The sequence below is a fragment of the Diabrotica virgifera genome, chromosome 3 (genome assembly GCF_917563875.1).
Source record: "Diabrotica virgifera virgifera chromosome 3, PGI_DIABVI_V3a".
NCBI classification, from domain to species: Eukaryota; Metazoa; Arthropoda; class Insecta; order Coleoptera; family Chrysomelidae; genus Diabrotica; species Diabrotica virgifera.
In genome coordinates this window covers 263632309-263657945 of record NC_065445.1, presented here as the reverse complement: position 1 = coordinate 263657945, position 25637 = coordinate 263632309, and the positions used below count along the sequence as shown (strand labels likewise).

The 25637-nt window shown below is 35.5% G+C and overlaps 1 protein-coding gene across 2 annotated transcripts in view; it reads right to left on the bottom strand.

The window, feature by feature from the left end:
• The window catches only part of LOC114325972 (calcium-activated chloride channel regulator 1-like), a 217678-nt gene that overhangs the window by 22577 nt on the left and 169464 nt on the right, over nt 1-25637 (bottom strand). For both annotated transcript variants that reach the window (XM_028274129.2, XM_028274128.2), the window contains exon 2: nt 7598-7871. In XM_028274129.2, the coding sequence (XP_028129930.1) occupies nt 7598-7871 (274 nt within the window). The remainder of the gene's footprint in view (nt 1-7597; nt 7872-25637) is intronic.

Genomic DNA, 25637 nt, shown 5'->3' with positions numbered 1-25637 from the left:
GGCAGCATAGCAACAAATCAAAACATCATGGATGAACTCGCCAACAGATACGAGATGGACATCGTAGCAATCCAGGAGACCAAACTGACAAACAACTTCAGTCTAAAGTTCCCTGGGTACGATGTATATAGGAACGACCTCACAAGAAGATCAGGAGGAACGGCCATCCTAGTCAAGAAGGGAATCAAACACACCAGATTCACGACCCCACCACTGGTAAACATGGAGGCAACTACAATAGAAGTGAAAATGAGGCAAGGCGCAGTCAGAATAACATCAGCCTATGTAAGACCGCAAGACCCACTAATGGACGACGACCTCGATGCGTTCCTAAACATCGCTGAGACATCCATAATAATAGGAGACCTAAATGCAAGATCCCCCAACTGGAACGATAGAGCTACGAACAGAAACGGACGACTACTAAATAGCTACATAGAAAATAACGAAGATACACTGGCAATGGGCCCAGAAGAACCAACACACTTCCCAGGAAATGGACTTCCCACCCATATCGACATCGTTGTGGCCAAAAACCTAGGACTACAAGCAGAACTAATCACGCTGAACGAAGGTACAACAGATCACAACCCCATTCTACTGGAAATAGGAACATGGGAAGAAACAAACCCGCCGAAAAGAATAAAAAAGAAAATAAAGTGGACAAATTATAAAAGATTAGTGAGTGAAGGAATAAATATAGTGCCAGTTATAAATGACCCGCAACAAATAGAAGAAAAAGTCCTAGAACTAGAAAACATCATCCAAGAAGCAATCAGAAACAGCACAACAGAGGAAGAAGTCGAGATCCACACGGGAAGGTTCAAAGACATACCACAAGAAATACAAGACCTGATAAGGGAAAAAAATAGAGCGAAGCAAATAGCCAGAAGAACAAGAAACCGAGTAGACAAAACCTGGGCAAATACACTAAACAGAGAGGTCAAAACGGCTCTGCAACACCACCGCAGCGAAAAATGGGACAACTACGTACAAGAGATGGAAGAACTAGACTCAAACATGAAAAATGTTTGGAAGCTCCAGAAAATGATGAGAAGCGACAGAAAACCCATCCCACCACTCCATGGAGAAAACGGCATGGTATATAAAATTGAGGAAAAAGCAGAGGTGATGAGGTCCACGCTCGAAAGAGAATGCAGGTTAAATTTCCACCAAGACGAAGACGCAGACTTCCTGGAAGAAGTCGAAGAACAAGAAGAAAGACCAGAAGACCCAGAAGACATCATTCCACCAACATCACCGGAAGAAATTAACGAACATATTAGAAACTGTTCACCGAGAAAAGCGCCTGGTCTAGACAAAATAACAAATAGAGCCCTAAAGTATTTGCCCAGGAGAGCCATAGTGTACTTTACAAATATAGTGAACGCGATATTAAGATATAAAATATTCCCAAACAGATGGAAAGAGGCCCATGTCATCATGATCCCAAAGCCTGGCAAGAACCACACATTCCCGCAGAACTACAGGCCAATCAGCTTACTTCCAGCGATCAGCAAGATAGTGGAAAGAATCATTCTCAGCAGACTGAAAGCGGAAACAACCAGATTAGATATAATCCCAGAAGCTCAATTTGGATTCAGGGCAGAGCATTCCAGCGAGCTACAAGTACTCAGACTAACTGAGTACATAGCAGCTGGATTCAACGACAAGCAGTACACTGGAGCAGCATTCCTGGACGTAAGCAAGGCTTTCGACAGAGTATGGCACAAGGGGCTATTATACAAAATGCGGGATTATGGGTACAGCGGAGCGATGACGAGGCTAATCTCGTCGTACTTAGGCGACCGGTGCTTCAGGGTTCGGATAGGACAAGTCCTGTCCGACCTCGGAAGCCCGGAAGCTGGAGTACCCCAGGGAGCGGTCCTGTCACCTCTGCTGTACACAATATACACCGCCGATGTACCTAGAACACCAGGAACCCTTATGAGCCTCTACGCCGACGATACAGCGATAGCGGCCAAACACAGAAATGTAGACATAGCAGTGACCAACCTGCAAACAGCGCTAGAAGACATCGAGGAATGGAGCATAAAATGGAAGATAGCCATCAACTCAGAAAAGACGCAAGCGGTACTATACAAGAAGGGAAGACAACAGCCAGAAGAACAGCTAACGGTACAGGACACCCCCATCGAGTGGAAAAATGAAGCAAAATACCTAGGAGTTATCATGGACAAAGGATTAACCTTCCAAAAACACGTAGAAGCCACAGTCCAGAAGGCCAACTTCGCGAGAGCAACATTAAGAGGACTCACAGGCAGAAAAAGTAAATTAAGACTAAAAACAAGGTTAAGACTAATAAACAGCATAATATTACCGGTATTAACATACGCATCTCTCGCATGGGGACAAGTATGTAAAACCCACAAAAAGAAGATACAAGCAGTCCATAACAACAGCCTAAGAGAAGCAGCCAGAGTCCCAAGATACGTAGCAGAACGATTCCTGTTTAGAGAACTGCAACAGGTGAGAGTCACCGAAGTGATGACAGACAAGGCAAGGGTCAAATTCGCGGATCTGGAGCACCACCCAAGCCACATACTGCGAGAGATGCTAGGGTATGACGCGTTCCACCGATGGAAGCACAGACGTCCTAAACAACAAATAGTGAACTAAAGCGATAAAGTGAAAAATAAAGTAAAAGTGATAGTAGTCAGTTCGTAGCTCGAAACTCCAAGTGCCGAAGAAAACACGAAACCCAAGCGTAGGTCCAACATCACGATCAGGTAAGTAAACCAGTAGAAAATTAGAGGAAAAGGCGCAAGCCAAACAAAAAAACACAAAAAAAAATAACAAAAAAGGCGTAAGCCAACAAAAAAATCACACAAAAAAAACAAAAAAACCCAAAAAGATCTTGGGCTCCGAGCCATTGTACCGAGCCCAGTTGGGCCTGGTGCAATGGCTTGGGCCCCAAGCAACCAAGCAATTTTAGTTCCCGCGGATAAGTAAATAAGAGGATAAAGGCATAGAGCGCATCACGCTGGGCCTAGTTTTTGCATTCGATTAGGGCACCACAATGGAATCTTATTACCCAGGGTTCCATTGTGAAGAGCATTTGGCTACGATAGTTGTGCCCCCATCGCGCATCAGCGTGCTATGGGGGGGAAAGGGATGGCCTGGGGCATTGGAGCGAGGTGGGGTGATCCCTGTTTTACACTCGGGTCAAAACACCTCGCCCCAATGAATTGTTACACCCGAATGTACTTTTTCGATAGGGTGGACATCTCCCACAGGTCGGGTTTAATCAAATTGCTTGCTTGCTTGCTTGCTTAAATTGGAGTCTCCGTGCCAGGCTCGAAATCTCGAAAAGGAAGTTAGTGGATCTTAAGATACAATGTTTTAGATCTACATATTTCTAGTTTCTTTACGCGTTCGCTTGACGCTATTGTGTTTATTGTCTACTACTGTATTGTATATTTGTGTTTATACTCTACTATATTTTTTAATTTGTAATTATTAGTTAGTGCGTTGTGATCGTGGGTGTCGTAGGTATAAAAATAATATTTTGATTATTTTCTACGTTTAATTTATTTATTGACAATGAATCAAATTAGTATATTAAAAAACTCTTTTGGTGGTTTTTCGTTAGAAAAAAAACTACAAATTAAAGAACTCGGTCGGCCTTTACCCGATTTAAAAATTGAAAAACAAAGTGGAAATGGACAAAAACTTCGCTGTCGTAAGTTTAATAAAATTATTTATGATAAAAATAGCTGGTTGTGTGGTTGCGAACAAACTAATAAACTCTTCTGTTTTGTATGCGTTTTGTTTGGTGGTGACGAGACTTGGTCAAACAAAGGCACCGATGATCTTGTACATATATGGGAGAAATTGAAATCCCATGAAAAATCTAAAGTGCACATGAATAACGTTTTTAGCTTTTCAATGCTTGGTAAGTTAAATATAAAAACCCAATTAAATTCAGCTTATCGTGATACTCTATTTATATTTTATATCCTTTTTGACCATATCGTAAAACCGCCACAAAAAATTTAGGCAGCTGCCCGGATTCTGGCACTACCTTCCTAAAGTTATACGAGCCGCCACTGCACTGTCTAATGTAAATAGTACTAAATGGTAAAATCATCAATAATTAGCGATATGCAGACGACACAGTACTCCTAGCTTCTACTCAGGAAGATCTGCAAATATTACTCGAAGTGTCGTCGACAATTGTAAGAAAACAGGTGTGTATCTGAACATACGGAAAATCAAAGTACTCGTAATAATTAAACAGCAGAATATAAATCCATCAGTATATTATGTAGATCGTACCAAATTTGAGCAAGTTGATCAAATTTTTTACTTCAGATATCAGTTAAATAATAATTGTAACGGAGAGAGTCACAGTGAAATTAGTTCCAGAATTGAGCAGACGAGTCGATTTTAAAAGGATGTCCAAAGTATTATGAATTAGACACCTAAAATTGGCAGTATGTATCCTATCTCGCTACTACGTGTTCTCGGTCTTACTTTATGGTGTCGACTGTAATAAAATTTATCTAAATCGCCATAAGGCTTTCGAAATGTGGTGCTATAGAAGAATCTGGGTGGAGAAGATTCGAAAATCCAGAATATTAGAACGTCTCAGCAAGATTACTGAGATTATAAAAAGCATCAAGAAGAGATAACAGCGGAAGAATTATACCAGCAAATTAAAAAATACGTTCATGAGGCTGCAAGTGAAGCGTTGGGGTATAAAGACAAACATGAAATAAAAAATAAAGGATGGTGGTCGGAGAATATGCAAACGTTAGTAAACAAGAAGAAAACTGCTTATCAGAAATGGATGTCAACGAGAAAGGACGAAGATCCCAAGAGATATGCAGCATTAAATCGAGATGTAAAAAGAGAACTAGTGAAAAGTAAAAATGAGATGTGTGACCGAAAATGCGCAGAAGTGGATAGGTATATGGGTGAAACAAGAGTTGGGCAAGCGTGGAAAGTGATGAAGTGTCTCCGGAGGGAAGGAAAGGAAAAATCTAACATAAAGTTAATAGATCTGAAACAGTGGAAACACCATTATGAGATTTTACTGACAGAAGATAGATGTAAATTCCAAGAGATCGAAATGGAAGAATTATCCGAACATACACAGATAGTTGAGATAACAACCGGAGAGTTAAGCGAGGCCCTCAAAAGATCTAAAAACGGTAAAGCAGCAGGACCTGGAGACATCCCAATTGAGTTGGTAAAGTACGGACCAAACATATTACATGAGATGTGGGTTCAACTATTTAATAAATGCTTAAAAGGACAAAATATCCCTGATGATTGGAATGTTGGATACATCAGCTCAATATACAAGAAAGGGGATAAACGCATAATACTCTAATTATAGAGGAATAACTGTTACCAGCTCAGTAGGGAGGTTGTACGGTCGAATAATAAAAAAAAAGAATAGAATCAGAATACGAAGTCATGGAAGAACAAAGTGGATTTCGTGCAGGAAGATCGTGCACTGATAATATATTCGTTCTGCAGCAGGTAATACAAAAACGGACGACAAGGAATCTATCTACCCACCTATTGTTTGTAGATTTGGAGAAGACATACGATACGGTACCTTTGAAAAAACTGTTTCAAACATTGACGAAGGTAGGTCTCAGTAGAGAGTATGTGGATGCTATCGCAAATACATACAAAAATGCAAGAAGTGTCGTTAAAGAAAGAAACTTTATATCTGAATCATTCCCTATATCAAAGGGGATTAAACAAGGATGTTGTCTGTCTTTGACTTTATTTAAAATATATATTCAATCATCGCTAGAGCAGTGGAGGAAACAAGTATCCGGAATGGGAATAGACATAGGCAGTGGTAAATGTCTAACAACTTTGTTTTTGCAGATGATTAGGTAGTCGTAGCGAATGATGAGAAAGACATGGGCTACATGTTTAGAAAACTAAAGAAAGAATATGAAAAATGGGGCCTCAATATGAATATGTCAAAGACAGTGTATCTTAAAATAGGGGATGATGAAGAAGCTCCAGAGTTAGAAATTAGAACCACAAAAACATGTAATGAATATAAATATCTCGGATCTATAATATCTAAAGAAGGCACTACCAAAAAAGACATGGAAAAGAGAACGCAGTAGGGCAAAATAGTTATTTTCCTAACAAGTGCAGAAAGTCATTCTTTTCCGCACGCGACTGCAGTTTGCCGAACGACGCGAAGCGGGAATTCGGCAAGCAGTCGAGTGCAGAAAAGAGACTTTCTGCAAGAGTTAGGAACAATATTTTTTCTAAGAGTCTTTAAAAAATTAGCAAATCTTAATCAATTAATTTAATTAATATGAAAATACATACACAAATTAATTCTTTGACAAGGTTGTCAAAACCAAACTTTCAATATAATTAGTTAGCATGACGACGATCTTGGTTTCCATGACGATGAATCAAAACGAGTGTTATTGTCTACCGATTTGACTTTCGAATATTATGTCAAAATAATTTTATTTCATCGAATTGTCGCGTTAATTTCATTAAAACAGGAACACAATAAGATATGTTTGAAATAAATTAGTAAATAATATCTAAATATTAGTTTATTGCATGTACATATAATTACTTTAAGGCCATATTAATATATCTAAATTAACACGCGTGCGGAAAAGTAAAAACCGCGTGCGGAAAAGTAACACGCGTGCGGAAAAGTAACCCGCGTGCGAAAAAGTAACACGCGTGCGGAAAAGTGAAACTTTCTAAACTAAAATGCGTGCGCGAAAGTAGACATTTTTGCACGCTCGTAGAAAAAAACGGTAAACATTCTAAGCTCTCTACTGTGGTCTAAAGATATAAGACACAAAACGAAATTGACAATCTATTGACAACGTTTCAATTTTGCTATTTAAAGCAACGAAAAAAGATTTGTGAATATGACTTACAACTTGTTACCTCACACCACAATTTTGATCTAATTTTAGCTGCGGTTAGTGAGATAGACTTTAATACTGGTCAATATTAATCAATTAATTAGTAGCATTTTGATTCTTAAAAAAACAAATTTGTAAGATAAAACACTTCCCAAACACGTTCATACAAATTATGATTGATTAACCTTTTAAATCAATTAAGATTTTAATCTATTTACAAGATATATTCTAAAAGCCATCATTTTAATGATGCTAATTTTTAAACCGAGGATCAAAGAAGAAATTAATTAGATCAAAATTATATCAGAAGTCTGTAAAGATTAATGTGAAGAAAGTGGACTATAAAACTAGTTATGTTTATTAGAGTTGTTGCTAATTCTCAACACAAATTTTAGAAAATATTTTAAATAATCATTGAAACAAGCGATTTATTAAAATAGAACAAGTAAGTAACCAAAATTTATTACAAATTAATGTCACTATAGATGTTTTTTATTGAAACAGCTGTGTTCTGCTATACATTTGTTAAATATTTTATCAGTTTGACTGATGGTAAGTTTTTGGTCATTCACAACATGTAAGTTTATATGTAAGTGCTTTTTCTTTTGACTCTTGTTGCTCTTAATATAAATTTGCTAGAGTTTTTGTTGGTTATTAAATATTGATTAGAAATAATAATTTAACAGACTTCTACCTACCTAAATTGTTATTTTTCTTTAACAATCCTTCATATCCCAAAAATATCTGATCTCCTGGCTGTCCGCAACCCAAAGACTGCTGGGTCCAGATGCTTCCTCTTGCTGGATCGCTGGGCAATATCGAAACATCGGAAGTTTCTCCAGAAGACGACAAAATAGCTGAGGATACGCACGAATCTGGCCATGATTCTGGAAGTAAGACGGTTGCTGATCTCAGGTATGCCCTGCTGTCTAGTGCAGAAAACAGGTATTGGGAAGCGCTGGTGATAGCGTTCTGAAATAAATAAATATAGTGAATATTTTGGTATCGTGGCTTTTGGCAAAAAAGTGAAAAGAATATGGCGTTTTGTGCGGCATATTATGTTTCTTGTCACTTCATTGTTGCCTAATCAAGTAAGATGGCACATGCTGTCGCAACAGGTGTAGGTGTAACATATGGTTTGTGTAACAAATTTTCAATCGCTTCACTAAACAAAGTTTACTGAAAATAATATTTTTAATATGGATCTGAAGCCTTTCCCTTGTAAGTCTTGTAGCGTCTTCGTTTTTAATCAATATACAGTGGAAATTTTAATTGCAATACTGAAACTGTCTTTGACGTTTCTGCGTTAATGGAAACAATAATTGTAGATTGCCAAGATTGTCAGATTTTAAAGAAATAAAAAAAAATGAAAAACTCACCCTGTATATGAATCATACATAAGGCCAAACTGTCTGATTATGGTGAGATAGACAGAGATCACGATAGTATTTCCTATTCTAATAGTATATAGTATATAACTATGTTTTTTGAAAAACTTCTGCATTTTGAAATATTTTTAACTTTTTTTTCATTTGTTCAAACTTATTCATTATTTTATTGCATCTTTTTTGTTTCACTTTGCACATCGATTGAAGAATTTCTAGAAGTATAATTTATAAGAGACATTTTAACATCTACAATTGGTGTTTTACTGTCACCAAACCATATAGCCTTCCAAGAAAAGAAATAATTAAAAACCACGTAGATCAAAATCATTTTCTGTTCAGTACATATCTACTACTTTATCTCCTTAAATGTTAGAAGAAAAGTTACTTTCGACATATTTAAAGACACTAACATTAATACTAGGCAGTTACAGCTATTAGAATAAAAAATGGCCGTGTCAAGTTGGTGCCTTTGCTACTAACTTAAACGCTGTGTGTTATTGCCCTCTAAACATTTATATACGATTTAAGCATAATTTTATTTGAAATTTATTACTATTGTGTAGTTTTCACAACAGGATGTATTAGTGTGTGTAGGTTGAACTTACACCGTTTGGAAATTAGTGTCTACCCATTTGTACAACTTTGAAACACACTAAAAATTGGTATAAAAAGGCATAGAGCATGATAACTTCCTTTTAATTCCTGAAAAAAAAATAACTTGTTTTAGAGACAAAAACAAAAGAGACAAAAACAAAAAGACAAAATTTATGAGAATATCGAAAACTCAAAGAAATGACGAGAATAAACTAACTTCACAAACGGAATCAATGTCGAACGAGTATAACAATATGCATACCTTGGAACAATGATTAACTCCACAGGCGATTACTTTCAAGAAATCAAAATCAGAATGAAAAAGGCTAGAGCAAATTTTAACAAAATGAGAAAAGTACTCTGCACAAGAGATTTGAAGTTGGAGCTAAGAGTTAGGTTGGCTAGGTGCTACGTATTTTCGACTACGTTTTATGGAATGTAAGCTTGGACCTTAAATGCGGCATCAATCAAAAAACTAGAATCATTCGAGCTGTGGGGGTACAGAAGAATTCTGAAAATATCATGGACACGTTACAAAGAGGTTCTGAGAAACATGAATAAATGCCAATCTTAAATGCCATCAAAACAAGAAAATTAGAATATATCGGACATATTACACGTGGAGAGAGATATAACTTGATTACGCAGGGAAAGATTCAAGGAAAGAGAAGCATAGGAAGACGCAGAATATCGTGGCTGCGCATAGTGAGAGAATGGTAATGGTACGGATGTACTGATGTACATCAAATGAACTTTTCAGAGCAGCCGTCTCCAAAGTCCGAATATCTATGATGATTGCCGACTTCTGTAGCGAAGATGGCACTTGAAGAAGAAGAAAATACTTTAAATTTAGCCTAATTCTGAACTCTTAATAAGATGTCTAGGGGCTTGAATGGCCGAATTATCTTTGCTGCAGTTTGTCTACTGCTTTAGGGCCAGTATCATTAGAAATGCTGCTGTTGATCTGGTGGTGGTCAAACGAAGTTCAAGACAAATTAAATGAGAGCAAAATTATATAAACAGCGGCAGAAAATACGGCCGCCAAAAAGAGAGCAAAAAGTCCAAAGACCAAAAGTAGCAGTAAGAAAAGCTAAAGCAGAAACCTATTCCAATCTATACGATCAACCTATTGTGGTATCTATCAGATACCACGGAAGCTATCTATTGATACCACGGAAGGAGAAATAAAAATATGTATACAAAATAACCAAGCATAGAGCAAGAAAGCAAATAAGCAAAATATTTTGCTCAGATTACATGTATCTAAGATAGAAATAAATACTAGATACGGAAAGGATGTCAAAAAGATACGGAAAAAGGTACTTTGATAGTTTATTAAATAAAGAATTAGACAGACAACCGGCTGAATTAACGAATACAGTAACAGCAATGATCAAGATAGGAAAAGCAGTTTGATCAGATGATATTCCTGGGGAAGTATGGACAGCATTCGGAGAGACAGGAACAAGGTGGCTAACAGGTTAAAGGCGGGTTGACATTACTAGTGAATAACGAACGTGGCTCACGCTTACGTATTTTGCCCGTGCTATTGTTAGATATTTTATTATCTATTTTCAAACTCGAGCAGTGCATTTGTATTTATGCGATGCATAGATACAAATGTACTGCTCGAGTTTGAAAATAGATAATAAAATATCTCACAATAGCACGGGCAAAATACGTAAGCGTGAGCCACGTTCATTATTCACTAGTAATGTCAACCCGCCTTAATACAATGGACCGTGATAGTCGTGACGTCAAATCAATGTTGGCTACTCTGAAATAGTTTCCAAACAAAGCAAGAATTCAGACGTGGTGTTTGTTTTCGTTTTTATAATTGAAATAATATGCTTGTAGGATGTTTAATTTTTACAAAATGGTAATGTGTTGGGTACGCGTGATTGTAATTAAAGCTCATAGTATATTTCCCACCATATTTCCAAATAGGACTGGTTAAGAACCTGACGAAAAGCAGTAAGTACTATGTAGTGTGTAAATCATTGATTATGTGTAAGGACATTTATAAAATTAAAAGCAATATGATTGATATGACTAACAAGGATTGTGTCTTTAGAAAAAATGTACAGGTGATTGTTAAAACAAAATAAAATTAAAAATGATCACACAAATCACGTGTATAATCAATTGATAGTTGCTTTGTTTGGAAACTTTTTGACGTTTTGACGTCACACTATCACGGTCCATAGAGATGGATGGCGGCAAATTCAAATCTTGTTAATTTTAGGACACCTTTTACAATACCGGATATACCAATGTATAAATATGTATTCAACGGTTTGTTTTATTATAGGTAGTAAATAAAAGCAAACTAAAATTAAATCAACTTAAAAGTTTATTGTTTAACTTTAATATCGCGTTGTTAACAAGAACAATAGAAATTCTATATATAACTATTTAATTGAAAAGGTAACATATCTAGAAACACGGAAAAGCACGCCTTGACATATACTTCCCCCATAAACTTTGAATGGATTTATTTATATTTACGGTATATTTCATTTGCTTTGGAAGTCTATTAAAACTTTTTTAGCGTAGAGTGGAACAAAGGAACTGAACTTTTGTAATCTTGAAGGCAATCGAGAGCAATATTTCGCGTCGATTCGTCGAAGAAGATGCTCGAAAATCGTGAGGTGGAGTCACGATTCCAACCTGTCCCAGGACTCGAAACATCCAACATAATGCTCGTCTGATATATTTATAGGGCCTATTTTGTGTTTACTTTTTATTATTTCAGATTAAGAGTCACGAAACTTCTTGAGCTTTTTATAAATTATGGATAGTAAAATGAATAGAAATATGATGATACAGTTCGTAAAAGAGCTTCGTTTCAATATTCAAACTTTCTTTCATTGTAGTTTAGTTTTTTTGCTTATTATAGCTAATAAATAGTGAATTTTGATTACAGTAGAGCGTAGAACAGGAAGAAAAAATAGAAAAAACCATTGAACAAAATAAAAATATGAACCACAGCTTGGAAGCATACAGAATGATAGTATAAAGAACAAAGAAGGCATAGAGACCAATAATATAGAAGAAATTATACAGATAACACAAGAATATTATAAAAACCTGTACAATACACAACAGAAACCCACACAAGAAATCCTTAAGCAACTACAAATAAAAATAAAAAATGTCAATTCCAACTTACAACCAGAAATCAGTAAGAATGAGATAAAAAGAGCACTCAAGGAGATGAAGAATAATAAATCGCCAGGAAAAGACGAAATAACTGTAGAAATGCTAAAAAATGGTGGGAAAACAACTAGAGAAGTTTTGTACATACTTATGAATAAAATTTTAATGACAAAACACCCAACACTTGGAACGAAGCAGTAACACTGTTACTATTTAAGAAAGGAGATAAAAAGGATCTAAAGAATTACAGACCCATAACTCATGCCATAACTTTACTAAATGTGATGTCATCATCATCATCATCAGCCCATAGTCGTCCACTGCTGAACATAGGCCTCCCCGAAAAACTTCCATTCAGATCTATCCTGCGCTGCTGCAATCCAGTTGGTACAAATCCTCTTTATGTCGTCAGTCCATCTTGTGGGTGGTCTTCCCGGGTTTCGTCTATCCGCTCTCGGTCTCCATTCCAAGATTTTTTTGGTCCACCTATCATCTCTCATTCTAGCGACGTGTCCTGCCCACTTCCATTTAATTTTGGCTATGTGTTTTATTATGTCTTCTACACCACTTCTTCTACGAATTTCTTCGTTTCTTACCCTATCTCTTAAGCGTTGATGTACAAACTATTAACCAAGATATTAACAGACAGATTAACAACTAAATTAGATGGATACCAGGCAAGAGAACAAACAGATTAGCAACTAAATTAGATCGATACCAGGCAAGAGAACAAGCCGGATTTAGAAAAAACTTCAGTACAAGTGACCACCTTTTAACGATGAAGATATTAATCGAAAAAGCTAACGAATATCATATCCCACTATACATGGCATTTATTAACTTCGAAAAAGTATTTGATAGTGTGGAACACTGGGCAGTAAAGAATTCCCTACAAAACAGCAGAATAGACTACAGATATACCGACTTAATTACAAATATATACAATAAGGCAACAACAACTCTTAAGCTAATGAAACAAACGGAGCCTATTAAAATAAACCGAGGAGTAAGACAAGGAGATACCATCTCGATCAAGCTATTCAACCAAGCGCTAGAAGATGTAGAACGCTAGAAGAAACAGCTACACTGGGATGGCTTGGGTATAAAGTATAAACATAAACGGGCAATATCTGAATCACTTACAATATGCTGATGATATTGTATTAATAACAGAAAGAAGTGAAGAATTACAAAGAATGATGGAAGAACTAGATAGAGAATCGACAAATATAGGACTGAAGATGAATTACATTAAAACTAAAACCATGACCAATCAACAAGAAGAACTAATAATTACAGTGGCACAAACAAGAATAGAACAAGTAAAAGAGTATATAATATATCTAGGACAAATTACTAGATTAAATAAAGAAAATCAGACCGAAGAAATAAATAGAAGAATAAGCTTGGCCTGGGCATCATTCGGAAAACTGTCATATTTTAAAGAACAGAAAATACCCGCAATATCTAAAAACAAGTGTCTTCAATCAATGTATACTCCGTTCTAATATATGGCTCTCAGACATGGACGTTTACAAAAGAAAATATGGAAAAAATAGCAAAGACAGAAAGATCCATGGAAAGAAAAACGCTGAATATTAAACTATCAGACAGGAAAAGAAACGAATGGATCTGTAACAAAACAAAAGTGAAGGATGTCTCAACCCAAGTAGCAAAGCTTAAATGGAAGTTCGCCGGACACACCCTACGGCAGTAGGATGAAAGATGGACTAAGACTAAGACGATTATACATTGGAGACCGTGGAACCACAAACGAAAAAGGGGAAGGCCACAAATGCGATGGTCAGATGACCTGAAGAAGCACACTGGGTCAAAATGGATGCAATTTGCCCAAGATAGAGGGCATGGAAAGAAGGAAGAGGATGCCTATATCCAAGGATGGATGTTTAGGGCTGATTAGATAGATAGATAGAGCGTGAATAATCCGAACCTTGGTAATCCGAACGTTCGCTAATCCGAGCGCAAAAAAAAATTATAAAATTAAAAATGATCGCGGACCGAATTTTTGGATTTAATAAATATGACAATGGGGGCAAAATATGACCGCAGATTTTTGTTTTGTTTATTCAGAAATACATATACATATATTTGTTTATTATGCAGGTGTTTTATTCCTCGTAAAATACATGTACATATGTACTATGTTTATGAGCTTTGTATGTATTTTGAACATATGTTCGATAATCCGAACAATTTGATAATCCAAACTAGCCCTGTACCAATTAGTTCGGATTATCGACGCTCTACTGTACTTTGTAAAATACGATTTATTTTATTAGTTATTATATTATAAAATGGAGATATCTGGGTGTACAGATAATTGAGGATGCAGCGAGGAGGAGGAAATACGAAAACGGATCATGCTTGCTAACAAAGCATACTTCTCTCTGTAGCAGGTATTTGGATCCAAAGACATTCATAGAGAAGTAAAGTTTAAAATAATAAAACCACCCTACGATTAATAACAACATAATATAGCGTAGAAGCATGGATCTTTACAGAAAAGACCAAATAAACCTTATTAATCTTTTGAAAGAAAGATACCTATCAAGGAGGATATTAGGATCCATTTTTTTTGGCTTTAAGGTAAAACCCACACAGCCAGATACAAATTTTGTAAAAGAGAGTGCAAGGATTTGACACAAGGATTACACTCTTCTCGCCCAGGGGCCGATCAGGGCATTTTATAAACGATCAAAGGTAGGCCTCGGATAGATAAGGTATATAAGGAAAGACATAAGGTAGCAGCAAAAGGTATTAGTATCGTTCGCGGTAACGATCCCGTACTTGTCCAGGACAACTTCGCATGCGCACTTTAAAAAAGAGCGTTCTCTTTTTTAAAGTGCGCATGCGATTTTTAAAGTGCGCATGCGAAGTAATCCTGGACAAGAACGGGATCGTTACCGCGAACGATACTATTATTAAATTTGTATTTTTGTTATTCTGACGAAATATAACAAACAGTCGTAAATTTCTTTTCTGTTTAAAACAAGAAGATACATTATGTTATATGGACTTTCAATGTTCAATTGTAGGAGTTTTCTGAACAGCTCATTGGATTGAGCTAGGATCCATTTGCGACAATGGTATATGGAGAGTAAAGTTCAACCATGAGTTATAGCAATATTACAAAGAAGCCTCTATAGCAAACAACGCAAAACACAAATATTTCGCGGGGCAGGTCACCTAATAAGAATGGACAATGACAAAACACCTGGTAGAATGCTTAGCGGAACTATGGTGCGACTAAGACCAGTAGGAAGACCAAGCAAGGGGTGGATAGACGAAGTGAAAACCGATGCTAAAGAGATAATGAGGGTAGATAACTAGAGGAGAGCAGCCAGGGACAGAGATGCTTTGAGGCGGATGCTGAGACAGGCATGGGCCCGAGTTGGGCTGTAGGGACGTAGGAGAGAGAAAATGGATAATAATATCATTAAAACTTCCGAGAGGTCATAAAATGGTAGTCATTATAAGTACCAGTTGGTTCTGTATTTAAATTTAATATACAGTTTTCACCAGAAGCTACATAAGCTCAGAAGCTCAGTACTCGGGTTTTTCTAACTCTGGTCATAGTTGAACACTTCAAAACTATAGTTGCAACAATATTAGTGCGTTGTTCATGGATAAGAGCTTCATGCATATTTAACAGTCTTCTTCTGGATGTGTCTTTGCCTGTCCGGCAATGGCCTTCCATTTGGATCTTTCTTGTGCTTTTCTTCTCCATTGTCTTATGTTCATGGTTTTCAGGTCGTTTTCCACGTGATCTAACCATCGCGTTCTCGACAATCCTTTTTTTCGCCTTCCTATCGGCTTCCATTGTAATATTTTCTTTGTTGTTTTTTCATCGTCTAGTCCCTGCCATGTCCCAGCCGTGATAGTCTGTGACTTTTCAAGAATCGTACAATATCGTAACCTTAATTCAATTCATTAACCTCGTTGTTTCTCTGATTCTCCTATGCCGTTTTCCTCTTGCACCGGGCCGTACCTATACTTATGTCAGTATTTTTCTCTCGAATGTCCCGAGTTGGGCTTCATCCCTTTTCGTCATTACCCAGGTTTCACAACCATAAGTTACTACGGTGTAACCAATGTTCTGTAGATAGTCAATTTGGTTCTTTCGTCTAATAATTTCGATGTCATTAATCTTGAAACTAGGACAAATAATCCCCGGACAAATTATCCCGGACAAAAAATCCCCACAAATTATCCCTGGACAAAAAATCCCCGGACAAAAAATCCCCACGAAAAATCTCGGACAAATAATCCCCACAAAGTTTTTTTGACAAAATATCCCCACAAAAAATCCCCAAGAAATATTTGCTGCCGAATAGTTGTCTAAAAGTTTTCCCGAAATTTTAACAAATTTCGAATTCCATGCTGAAAACTTTAAATTTTACATGACAAAAGAGTGTGAGTTTTTTCAAAAATCGTGGAAGATATGGGGACTGAGCTAAGGCCCCGTTTTCATTACATTACAGCCGCTTAACGCGCATTTTGATAACGCGCAATTACAACTCTCATTCCTCATATCTTCCACGATTTTTGAAAAATCTCCACACTCTTTTGTCATGTAAAATTTGAAGTTTTCAGCATGGAATTGGAATTCAAAATTTGTTAAAATTTCGGGAAAACTTTTAGAGAACTATTCGGCAGCAAATATTTCTTGGGGATTTTTTGTCCGGGATATTTGTGGGGATATTTTGTCCAAAAAATTTGTGGGGATTATTTGTCCGGGATTTTTTGTGGGGATTTTTTGTCCGGGGATTATTTATCCGGGGATTTTTTGTCCGGGGATTTTTTGTCCGGGGATTTTTTGTCGAGGGATAATTTGTAGGGATTTTTGTCCGGGATTATTTGTCCGGGGATTATTTGTCCGGGCCCCGATTGATTTATGTGCCCAGGTATGTGCATATATAACATTACAGACCTCATATGCACTGTTAAATGACACTACTTCATTTCACATGAGAGGAATTAAAAGTATGTGTGATTTGTATTGCATGCGTTAACTTAAAATTGAACTTCATATTGTTATGTTTGAAGATCTAAATCTAAACAGATAGCTGTAAATCTTAACTGAAATAATCAACAATGAGAAAGTTTATTCAATATTTGACAATGACCTATGTAAACACACAACAATCGATCATCATTTTGTGCCGATTAAATACATCATCTATTCTTCACTAGAATGTAGTGATGTAATTGATATTTGCAATTAGATACTAAAATATTTGAAAAATATGTACAGGTGATGTAATAATGTATCCGCGATGTGGGATTTAATCGTTTCTCGCTAATGCATCTTTTAAGATGAACACAAATGGTTTTTTTGCAATTAGGTATTCAAGGTTACGAATGTTGTGCTACTTCATTTCGTAATACACCAGGTCCGTGTGCAAGAAGGAAATAACTTCAACCTTTAATAAAGAATGCTTTTAAGAATAAATGTATTCGGTTACTTAGAACTGAAGAATGGATTAATAATCTCAACAAAAAATTTTAATTAAAATATAAATGAAAAACACTCGTTTTGAATCATAATGTTATTAAAGAAATCTGTTAGCCAATTATTTCTGTCTGCCCTAATGCTGTCCACATTTCTCCAGGAATATCATATCATCTGGACCAACTGCTTTATTTTTCTTTTTTTTTTTTAAATTACTGAACTCATTTACTTATTTTGGTGACCAATGCTGTTACTGTCTCTCGTTTATTTAACTAGTTTTTTCAAATGTTTAATTTAATAAACTGCTAAAATACTTCTCCATTTCTTTTGGACATCCTTTTCGTGAATTAGTATAATTATTTTCATCTGTGATTGAAACTCTTGCTTTCTTTGCTCTGTGTTTGGCTGTTTTATATATCTTTGTTTCATCTTCTTTGTTACTAAGTTGAGCGTATAGATTTTTATACGCTTCTGCTTTAGCTCTTTCAACTGCTACTTTCGCCTCCTTTTGGACGACCTTATAACTTTGAAGATCTGTATCCGACCTGTTTTCTTGCCATATTTTTTATATTGTTTTCTTGTTCTTTATTTTTTAGTACTTATTTTGAACTCCACCAGATCTTTTTATTCTGAAACTCATTTCCTGCGCTTTTTCCAAGTATTTCAATAGCAGCATATTCCTCCAAATTGTATTAGGAATTCCGTTCATATTCCAGTATATTTTTGCTTCTTTCTTCGCTTGTTTCATCCACCACTTAATTTTTTGCAATTCTCTACGATAGTTGGTACTGTTTCGCATTTTACTTCAATGTCCACAACTTGCTGTTGTGCACTCTCAAGGTTGTGTATTCTGCAACGCATAGTTAGTTTCACTAACTATGCCTTGCAGAAGGAGTTCCTTACATTCACGTATGCTATTACCTCTTTCATACAAGGATTTTCTAGTATCTTCCATTTTGAACTTAAAACCAATCTGTTTGAAAACTCTTCATGGACTTACCCTGGAAATTTCGAATGTATTTCTGTTTTTTAATTGTTTAACGACATCTCTACAGATTCTTTGTAGAGATGGTGTTAATCTCTACAACTTTCTTTTCACGTCTTTTATGTATAACGGCTCAAATATCAAACATATCTATCATGAAGATATTTAGTCTTAGGGTGTGGTCTAGGTTTATATTTTGCGAGCTTTACTTCACCATTTACACTTTTTCGGTTTTTCAAAGCTGACTTGAGTTTTGTCTCACTAATACACAATGCATCATACACACGTTTATGTACGGATTGAGCTGGTCACAAAATGGCATCCATTGGTTTTTCAAATAATCAATTTGAGGGTGTTTTTGGTATGTGATGTGGAAAAAATCCATAATATATTCATATTTTCGAGATCCGTCCAGATTTATACTTGTGTACTCGTTATTTAATATGCTGTTTTAAATAATAGTGTACTGTGTGTTCATAAATTTACATGACAGTGTTTTAAAAGCTTTTTTTAAGATTTTTTAAATACACCTCTGCTCATGATTATAAAACTAGATTTAATAAATAGCAATCTATTGATAGATTGCAATGATGATATCACTGATACGTATCCTGCGATTTAAAGAACGTATTCATCCATAAACAATTGCTAAGTAGAACAAAAATGGTCGTTTTAATAATATAGGCGTTAACCAGCCGTTTCTGAATCACGCATCATTGAATTGAAGACCGTGTTATGTTGCAACTATGTTTGTATTGTTCTTGTCGAACTTGCCGATGCCGGAGGTACATATTGTAAAAATTTCGCACTTCCGGTGCTGTTTTCGATTGCATAAAGTTATAGTTCAATATACTGATATATAAATAACATGTGTACGTGCTGTTTCGGTTACCAGGACTAAATTTTATTACATTCTACTTAAAAAAAATGTAGTATTTCGAAAATAGATTAATACAAGCTGTAAAACTCACTCTGGAGTTTTATCTTGGTGTAGGATATTACGTTTCTAATTTTAGTTTCCCTTTTAAATATTTTATAGCTTTCAGTAACGAACGTATTCGTTAACCCTCTACGTTACTAATGGATGCAGGATTTATTTACCATTATCTTGATGTTTTATCTATATATTTTTTAAAATCGTTTCTCTGGTTTTACAAAGAATACATTAGTAATGAAAAGTAGTTATATTTTCAGTGAAAATTAAATACATATACTCAACTGACTTATGTTAAATATTCTGCTAAATATGCCCTGACGTGCTTGAGATTTCCTTGGAAGGTTCTCCTCCTCTCTGCTTGTTCCTTTATATATTTTTATTTGTACACTTAGAAGAGTCATTTTTCCCTTGTTTTTCATGTCAATTTTATTTTTATGACTTGAGGCGAAATGTTATCAGACGTGTAAGGCTAAATCCTCCAGAGCTAGCCAGCTCTTTGGGGCATCACTTCAGTCAAGTGTTCAGCACAAATTTCACCGTATGAAGACCCAGTTTTTGTACGGCTGTTTGGTAATTTTTCGATTAGCATGGTCTGTATATGTTTGTGTTTGTGGTTGCTTGTGTGCGTTTATTTTGTGAGTACTGTTCAATCAACAAATAAACACCTAAAGGCAGATAAACTAATCGAGAAAAAAATCATGGATGACACATGAGATCCTGAAGCCGTAGGACGAAAGAAGAAAAACCTAATTATGAACACGACAGATATGAAGCGGCAAATATGACAATGAAGAAAAATCAAGGAAGCGGAAATATGTGAGGAAATAAAGATTCTACAATTAAAATACGATAGTCACAATGTATAGGAAAGTTAAAGAAATCACAAGTACACTAAGACAAAGACAAAAAGGAAATCTAAATTAATTCTGACCAGCAAAGTAAAATACGAACGTGGAAAGAATATCTAGAGAAACCGTTTTAAACCCAATCAATAACACCTTTGAACTAGAAAAGGAGATGCTGGATCAAGAATATTGCAGCAGGAAGTTTATTTTATCATAGCACAGTTAGTATATCCGAAGATCCTATGTAGACGCCATATTTGTACTAAGACAAATCGCAGAAAAGGCCATCGAGTACAATGAACCAGCATATATATATTTTATAGACCTGACAAAGGCTTTCAATCGCATCCAAGTCGAAGACGTCTTACACCTACATAGAAGAAACATATCAATCAGTATTATACAAACCATCAAAAACATCTACTTCAATAATCGAATACAGGCAAAGATAAATGGAAAACTAACACAGTACACTATACCAGTACAAAGCGGAGTCAGACAAGGTAACTCGTTAAACCCACCGCTCTTTAATATAATAATGGACGAAATAATACAAACAGTGCGCAAAGGTCATGGTTACAGAATGAGGAACAAAGAAATCCAAATATGTATTATGTTATACAGACGACGCCGCCGCATTAATCGCCGAGACAGAAGACAATCTCCAAATATTAACACACATCTTCAATACAACAGCCAAGAAATACAATATGATAATATCAGTAGAAAAAACCAAATGTATGACAACATCTAAATACCCACTACGATGTAAAATCGAAATTGATGGGAAAATAATAAAGCAGGAAGCAAGGTTTAGATATCTGGGAATAAATACAACCAGTTACGGAGATGTTGAAGAGGAAGTACGACAACAAAGCTTAAAAGCAAGTAAAGCGGCGGGATCTCTTAATGACACAATTTGGAAGAACAAACACCTAAGACAAGACACAAACGCAAGAATCTATCAAGCAGCAATTAGACCTATATTGACATATACGGAGGAGAAAACCTGACTCAGCTAAAACGAGATGACTACTAGAAACAACAGAGATGAAGATACTTCGACGAATATCAGGGAAAAGTCTGTTGGATACGGAGAGAAGCGAAAACATAAGAAGAGCATGCAATGGATGACATAAATGGATGAGTGACAAAACGGAAACGGGAGTGGAACGAAAACATTAGTAGAATGGCAGAGGATAGGATAGTACGAATAGCACGAGGTAAGTCACCAAATGGACGAAGTATTGGCAGACCAAGCAAAAAAATGGTGCGATAATTTAAACAAACAATCAATATCATTAAAAACTGCAAATAAACTGAATGAAGTAGTTTTGGTTTGATGAAGTTAGTGAATCACCCAGTATGTAAATAAGCAGCCTCCGGGCCGGATCTTTTCCAATTTGAGACTCGCCTATTTCATAAGGCACCTTCTTCGAAAACATCTCCGTCGACTTAACGGTCATACGCCCGGGCCAAAAAACTAGTTTCTTCTTTTAAATACTACTACACTGTGACCTTTCACCCACGTGCTGCATATTTTGCCGCGAAATAAGGAGAATATGTCAAATTATCAAACTGGAATTAACTTTTTTGAATAATATTTAAAAGAATTAAGAGATATTAGAAACGACAACGCACCGACAAAAACGACTCTTGGAATATTAATGTTAACGGTTGTTCTTGGCTAAGCCCGTAAGTTTCATTTGGGATTTAAATTTAAATGTAATTTCGACGATGCGTATGTACCTTATGGCAGACATTTATCAACATTAATTTCTTTTTAATTTGTATATATATACGAGTATATGAATGAAGCAACGAAAAGTCCAAAAAAACAAAACAAAATCATAAAAACGGCGTACAAATAAAAAACTAACAAAAAACTAATAAAAATCCGGCGCAAACCAACCAAAAAAAATTAAAAAACAAAAAACCCGGGCACGTAGGACCAAACACTTGAGCACCAAGTCACTGAACCGGGCCCGCAACAGTGGTTTGGGGCTCAAGCAAGCAATTTTAGTTCGCGGATAAGTCACAAGAGGATAACAGGAATAAAGCGCCTCACGCTGACCTGAATTTTGAAATCGGTTAGGGTAGCATATTGGAGTTCTATTACCCAGGACTCCCACATGAAGAACAATTGGCTGATAGCTGTGCCCCAATCGTGTATCAGAGTGCTATAGGAGGGAAAGGGATGGTCTGGAGCATTGGAGAGGGGTGGAGTGATTCCTCAAATTAATACACCTCGCTCCAATGAATTGTTACATCCGAATGACATTTTCAAGGGAGGAACATATCTCACAGGCTGGGTTAAATCAAACTGCTTGCTTGCTTGCAACGAAAAGTCAGGAGACTTTCTTCGATAAGTAGTTAGTTGAACAGCAAATACTAGATTACTGGAAACTATTGGACGGTGTTAGGAATAACCTTTTATTCCGACAATACATCTACAGTCAAAGTTTACCATTGAAAAACACCCTCTCTTGCACCCTTTACGTAGAGAAAAGACGTTGAAATAAAAGTAGACAATTGCATTTCCTTTCAATTCGAGCTCCAGTATTGTTCTGCGTGTGTTTAGAGATTTATAATATACGGAAATGTTAAGAAAAAACAGCAACAAGCCTTGAAACAAACAGAAAAAAACGAAGACGATGTCACCTACGAAAATCGCAATTCACTTATGAATCGCAATTCGATAAAGAAGTGGATCTAGTGGAACAGAAAAATAAAAAGGCTAACGCAGTGTATTTCGACCACAAACTGAACCAGAAAGCAAAATTGTTACGATTGTGAGATCGTATTCACACCTGGTGTAATAGTGAAGATAAAAATATCTTCAAATGATTCCATCGAATTAGTCAAAGTGTCTGTAAAAACGAGGTTGTAGGAAGAAATCTGCCTACAATTCTATTAGTGCTTACATTATTATATCGATTCTGTAATTTCGGCAAAAAGAAAATTAGCAACAGATTAGTAAATTAACAATCATAAATCCCAATTGTTAAGCTTTACATGTGTTGTCAGATAGTTACCTGAAATTTCATTTAAAGTGCTTTATTTTTTACTGGTAGATTGCTTATAAGCAGTATTTTTGAACTCAGATTATGTATTAATAATTTAGAAAATCCACCGAACCCACTTCAAGAAACAGTTATTGAGGTTCATAAAGCTCAAAAAAACTCCTCAAATACCTAGTAGGATGAAAATCCTCAACATGGTACCTTTTTTATCTTATTTCTGTGTACTGTATAGTGTATTTAACTGTAATGTACTGTTAATAATGTAAGCTTTTGTTATATTTTAGATGCCCATGTTTTAATAAACGACGATTTAATAATCATTAATACTTTATAGTTTCCTGTTGACTTTATCACCTTTTTTGTCTCATCTGTCGTAACAGTTCATTCACAATCATTTAAGAACTCCTACATCCTACACTCTCCAATCCAAATCAATAAACCAAAGTTTAATGATATGCATGTCTATTATTTACTAAGAACTTGAATTTTCAATTTTGACCTCTTCACCGAATCTGAGACAAAATGTATCTAGGATATAGAATATCGAGTGTCGGGTGTTAGAGAGGTAATAGAATAATAATCATTTTTTGTGCGGCGTCTCAAGTATTTTCTTTCTATTATTAAAACTATATTGCGAAATAGAAAAATTAAAATTTAAATAAGTTAGGTTACATTCCGTGTTTGGACATAATTTATTCATTTTTTGGGATATTGTTAAATGCTTGCGTAATCTTACGTACCAATCAAGTTTATTTATTGATGGTGATCTCAGCCTGGCGCCTCTTCAATATTTTGTCGTTGTTTTGAATGTTTTTTAAAGTCCTCTTGTGTAATGCGTCCAATGGTTATTCCAGTGCCATACTTCGTTTTCTCCCGACTTCAGACTATTTTGTTTGCTAAACAGGAACTAGTTGTTCTAAAAATTTAGCCTCAATTTTATATTCCAGTTTTATCAGATATTTTTTACTGCTTCTCCAATTGACATAATATCGATCAGAATGCTGATAGCTGACGAAAAAAAAAAGAATGTGTGAGTACTTTGTACGCACGTAAGAAGATATTCTTCTATTATATAATAGGTAATTTAAACGAAGTAAATATACTTAAAAGGTTATTTGTACTTATTTTATTTAAAAATCAAACTAACTTTCTTATCTACCACTTTCAAAAAAGAAGAATATCTTCAAAAATTATATAATAATATACTTACAATCACAAAATCTATAAAAAAAATAAAAAAATAATAACTTGCTTGGGGCTTGAACCCACTTCACGTCTACCGCGCCGTACGAAAGTTGACGGCATTTCAAACTGCACCACATTCGCGTATACGTCATGTGGGAATATACACAAACTAAACGTTTACACCATAAATTTATATGAATTTAATAAAATTATTAGTTTGATTTTTGTCGCAATAAAATACAACAAAATATAGAGTAAGAAAACGATATATGAGATGAAGATTTGTAGAAAGTTTGTTCATAATCAGATTATGTAAATTAAAGCATTGCTTACTAATATGTAACTACATTATTTTGTTTACATTTTCCAAATAGATAGGTATTGAAACTATTAGGTATTTCTAACTGAAACATTTAGAATTACGTACCTGCGGCTTTTCAAAACTATTTAAAAAGTCACTATAATTATAAATTTGATTTTATTTCTGTCCACACATCAAAAACTAATATTATACAATATTTTTGTTTACCGATAACTTCCATATTGAACAATTATTGACAGATCATTTCAAAATTTCAACACCCAATCAGAGCCCGTATAACGACTAATACCATACTGTCGGTGTGCGCATGCGCGCGGATGAATCAAATTTTACCCTCAATCGTACGCCGCTAAAGAAGAATATCTTCAAAAACAAAAAAAGTAGACACCAATGGAGCAGAAGAATATGGTATGCGGCTTAAATTAAACTATATTGATTTCTGCAGTTCGATATTTCGTTGATTATTTTATTTCAACTTGATCAGGAACATACTACACAACTACTCAATTAACTAACAATTAGATACAAACATAGCAATCACAATCTTTTTTATAGTTGTTTTCTATATCTAAAGTCCAGTGTTGCCAACCGCATTTCTCTAGATTATCCGATGATTGCTCGAAAAAGATCCGATGTCACGAAAAGATACGCTCATAGGCGGTACCAGGGGGTCCCCTAAACATGTACGTAATCCAAAACACACAAAAAACACAATATAATAAAATACCATATTCTTATTTTTTATTTTGCCATATGTTACATTGTAACATTTTTTTTGAAGGTGTAAATTTTACACAGCCAGTATTACCGACGCCATCTTTTGTCGC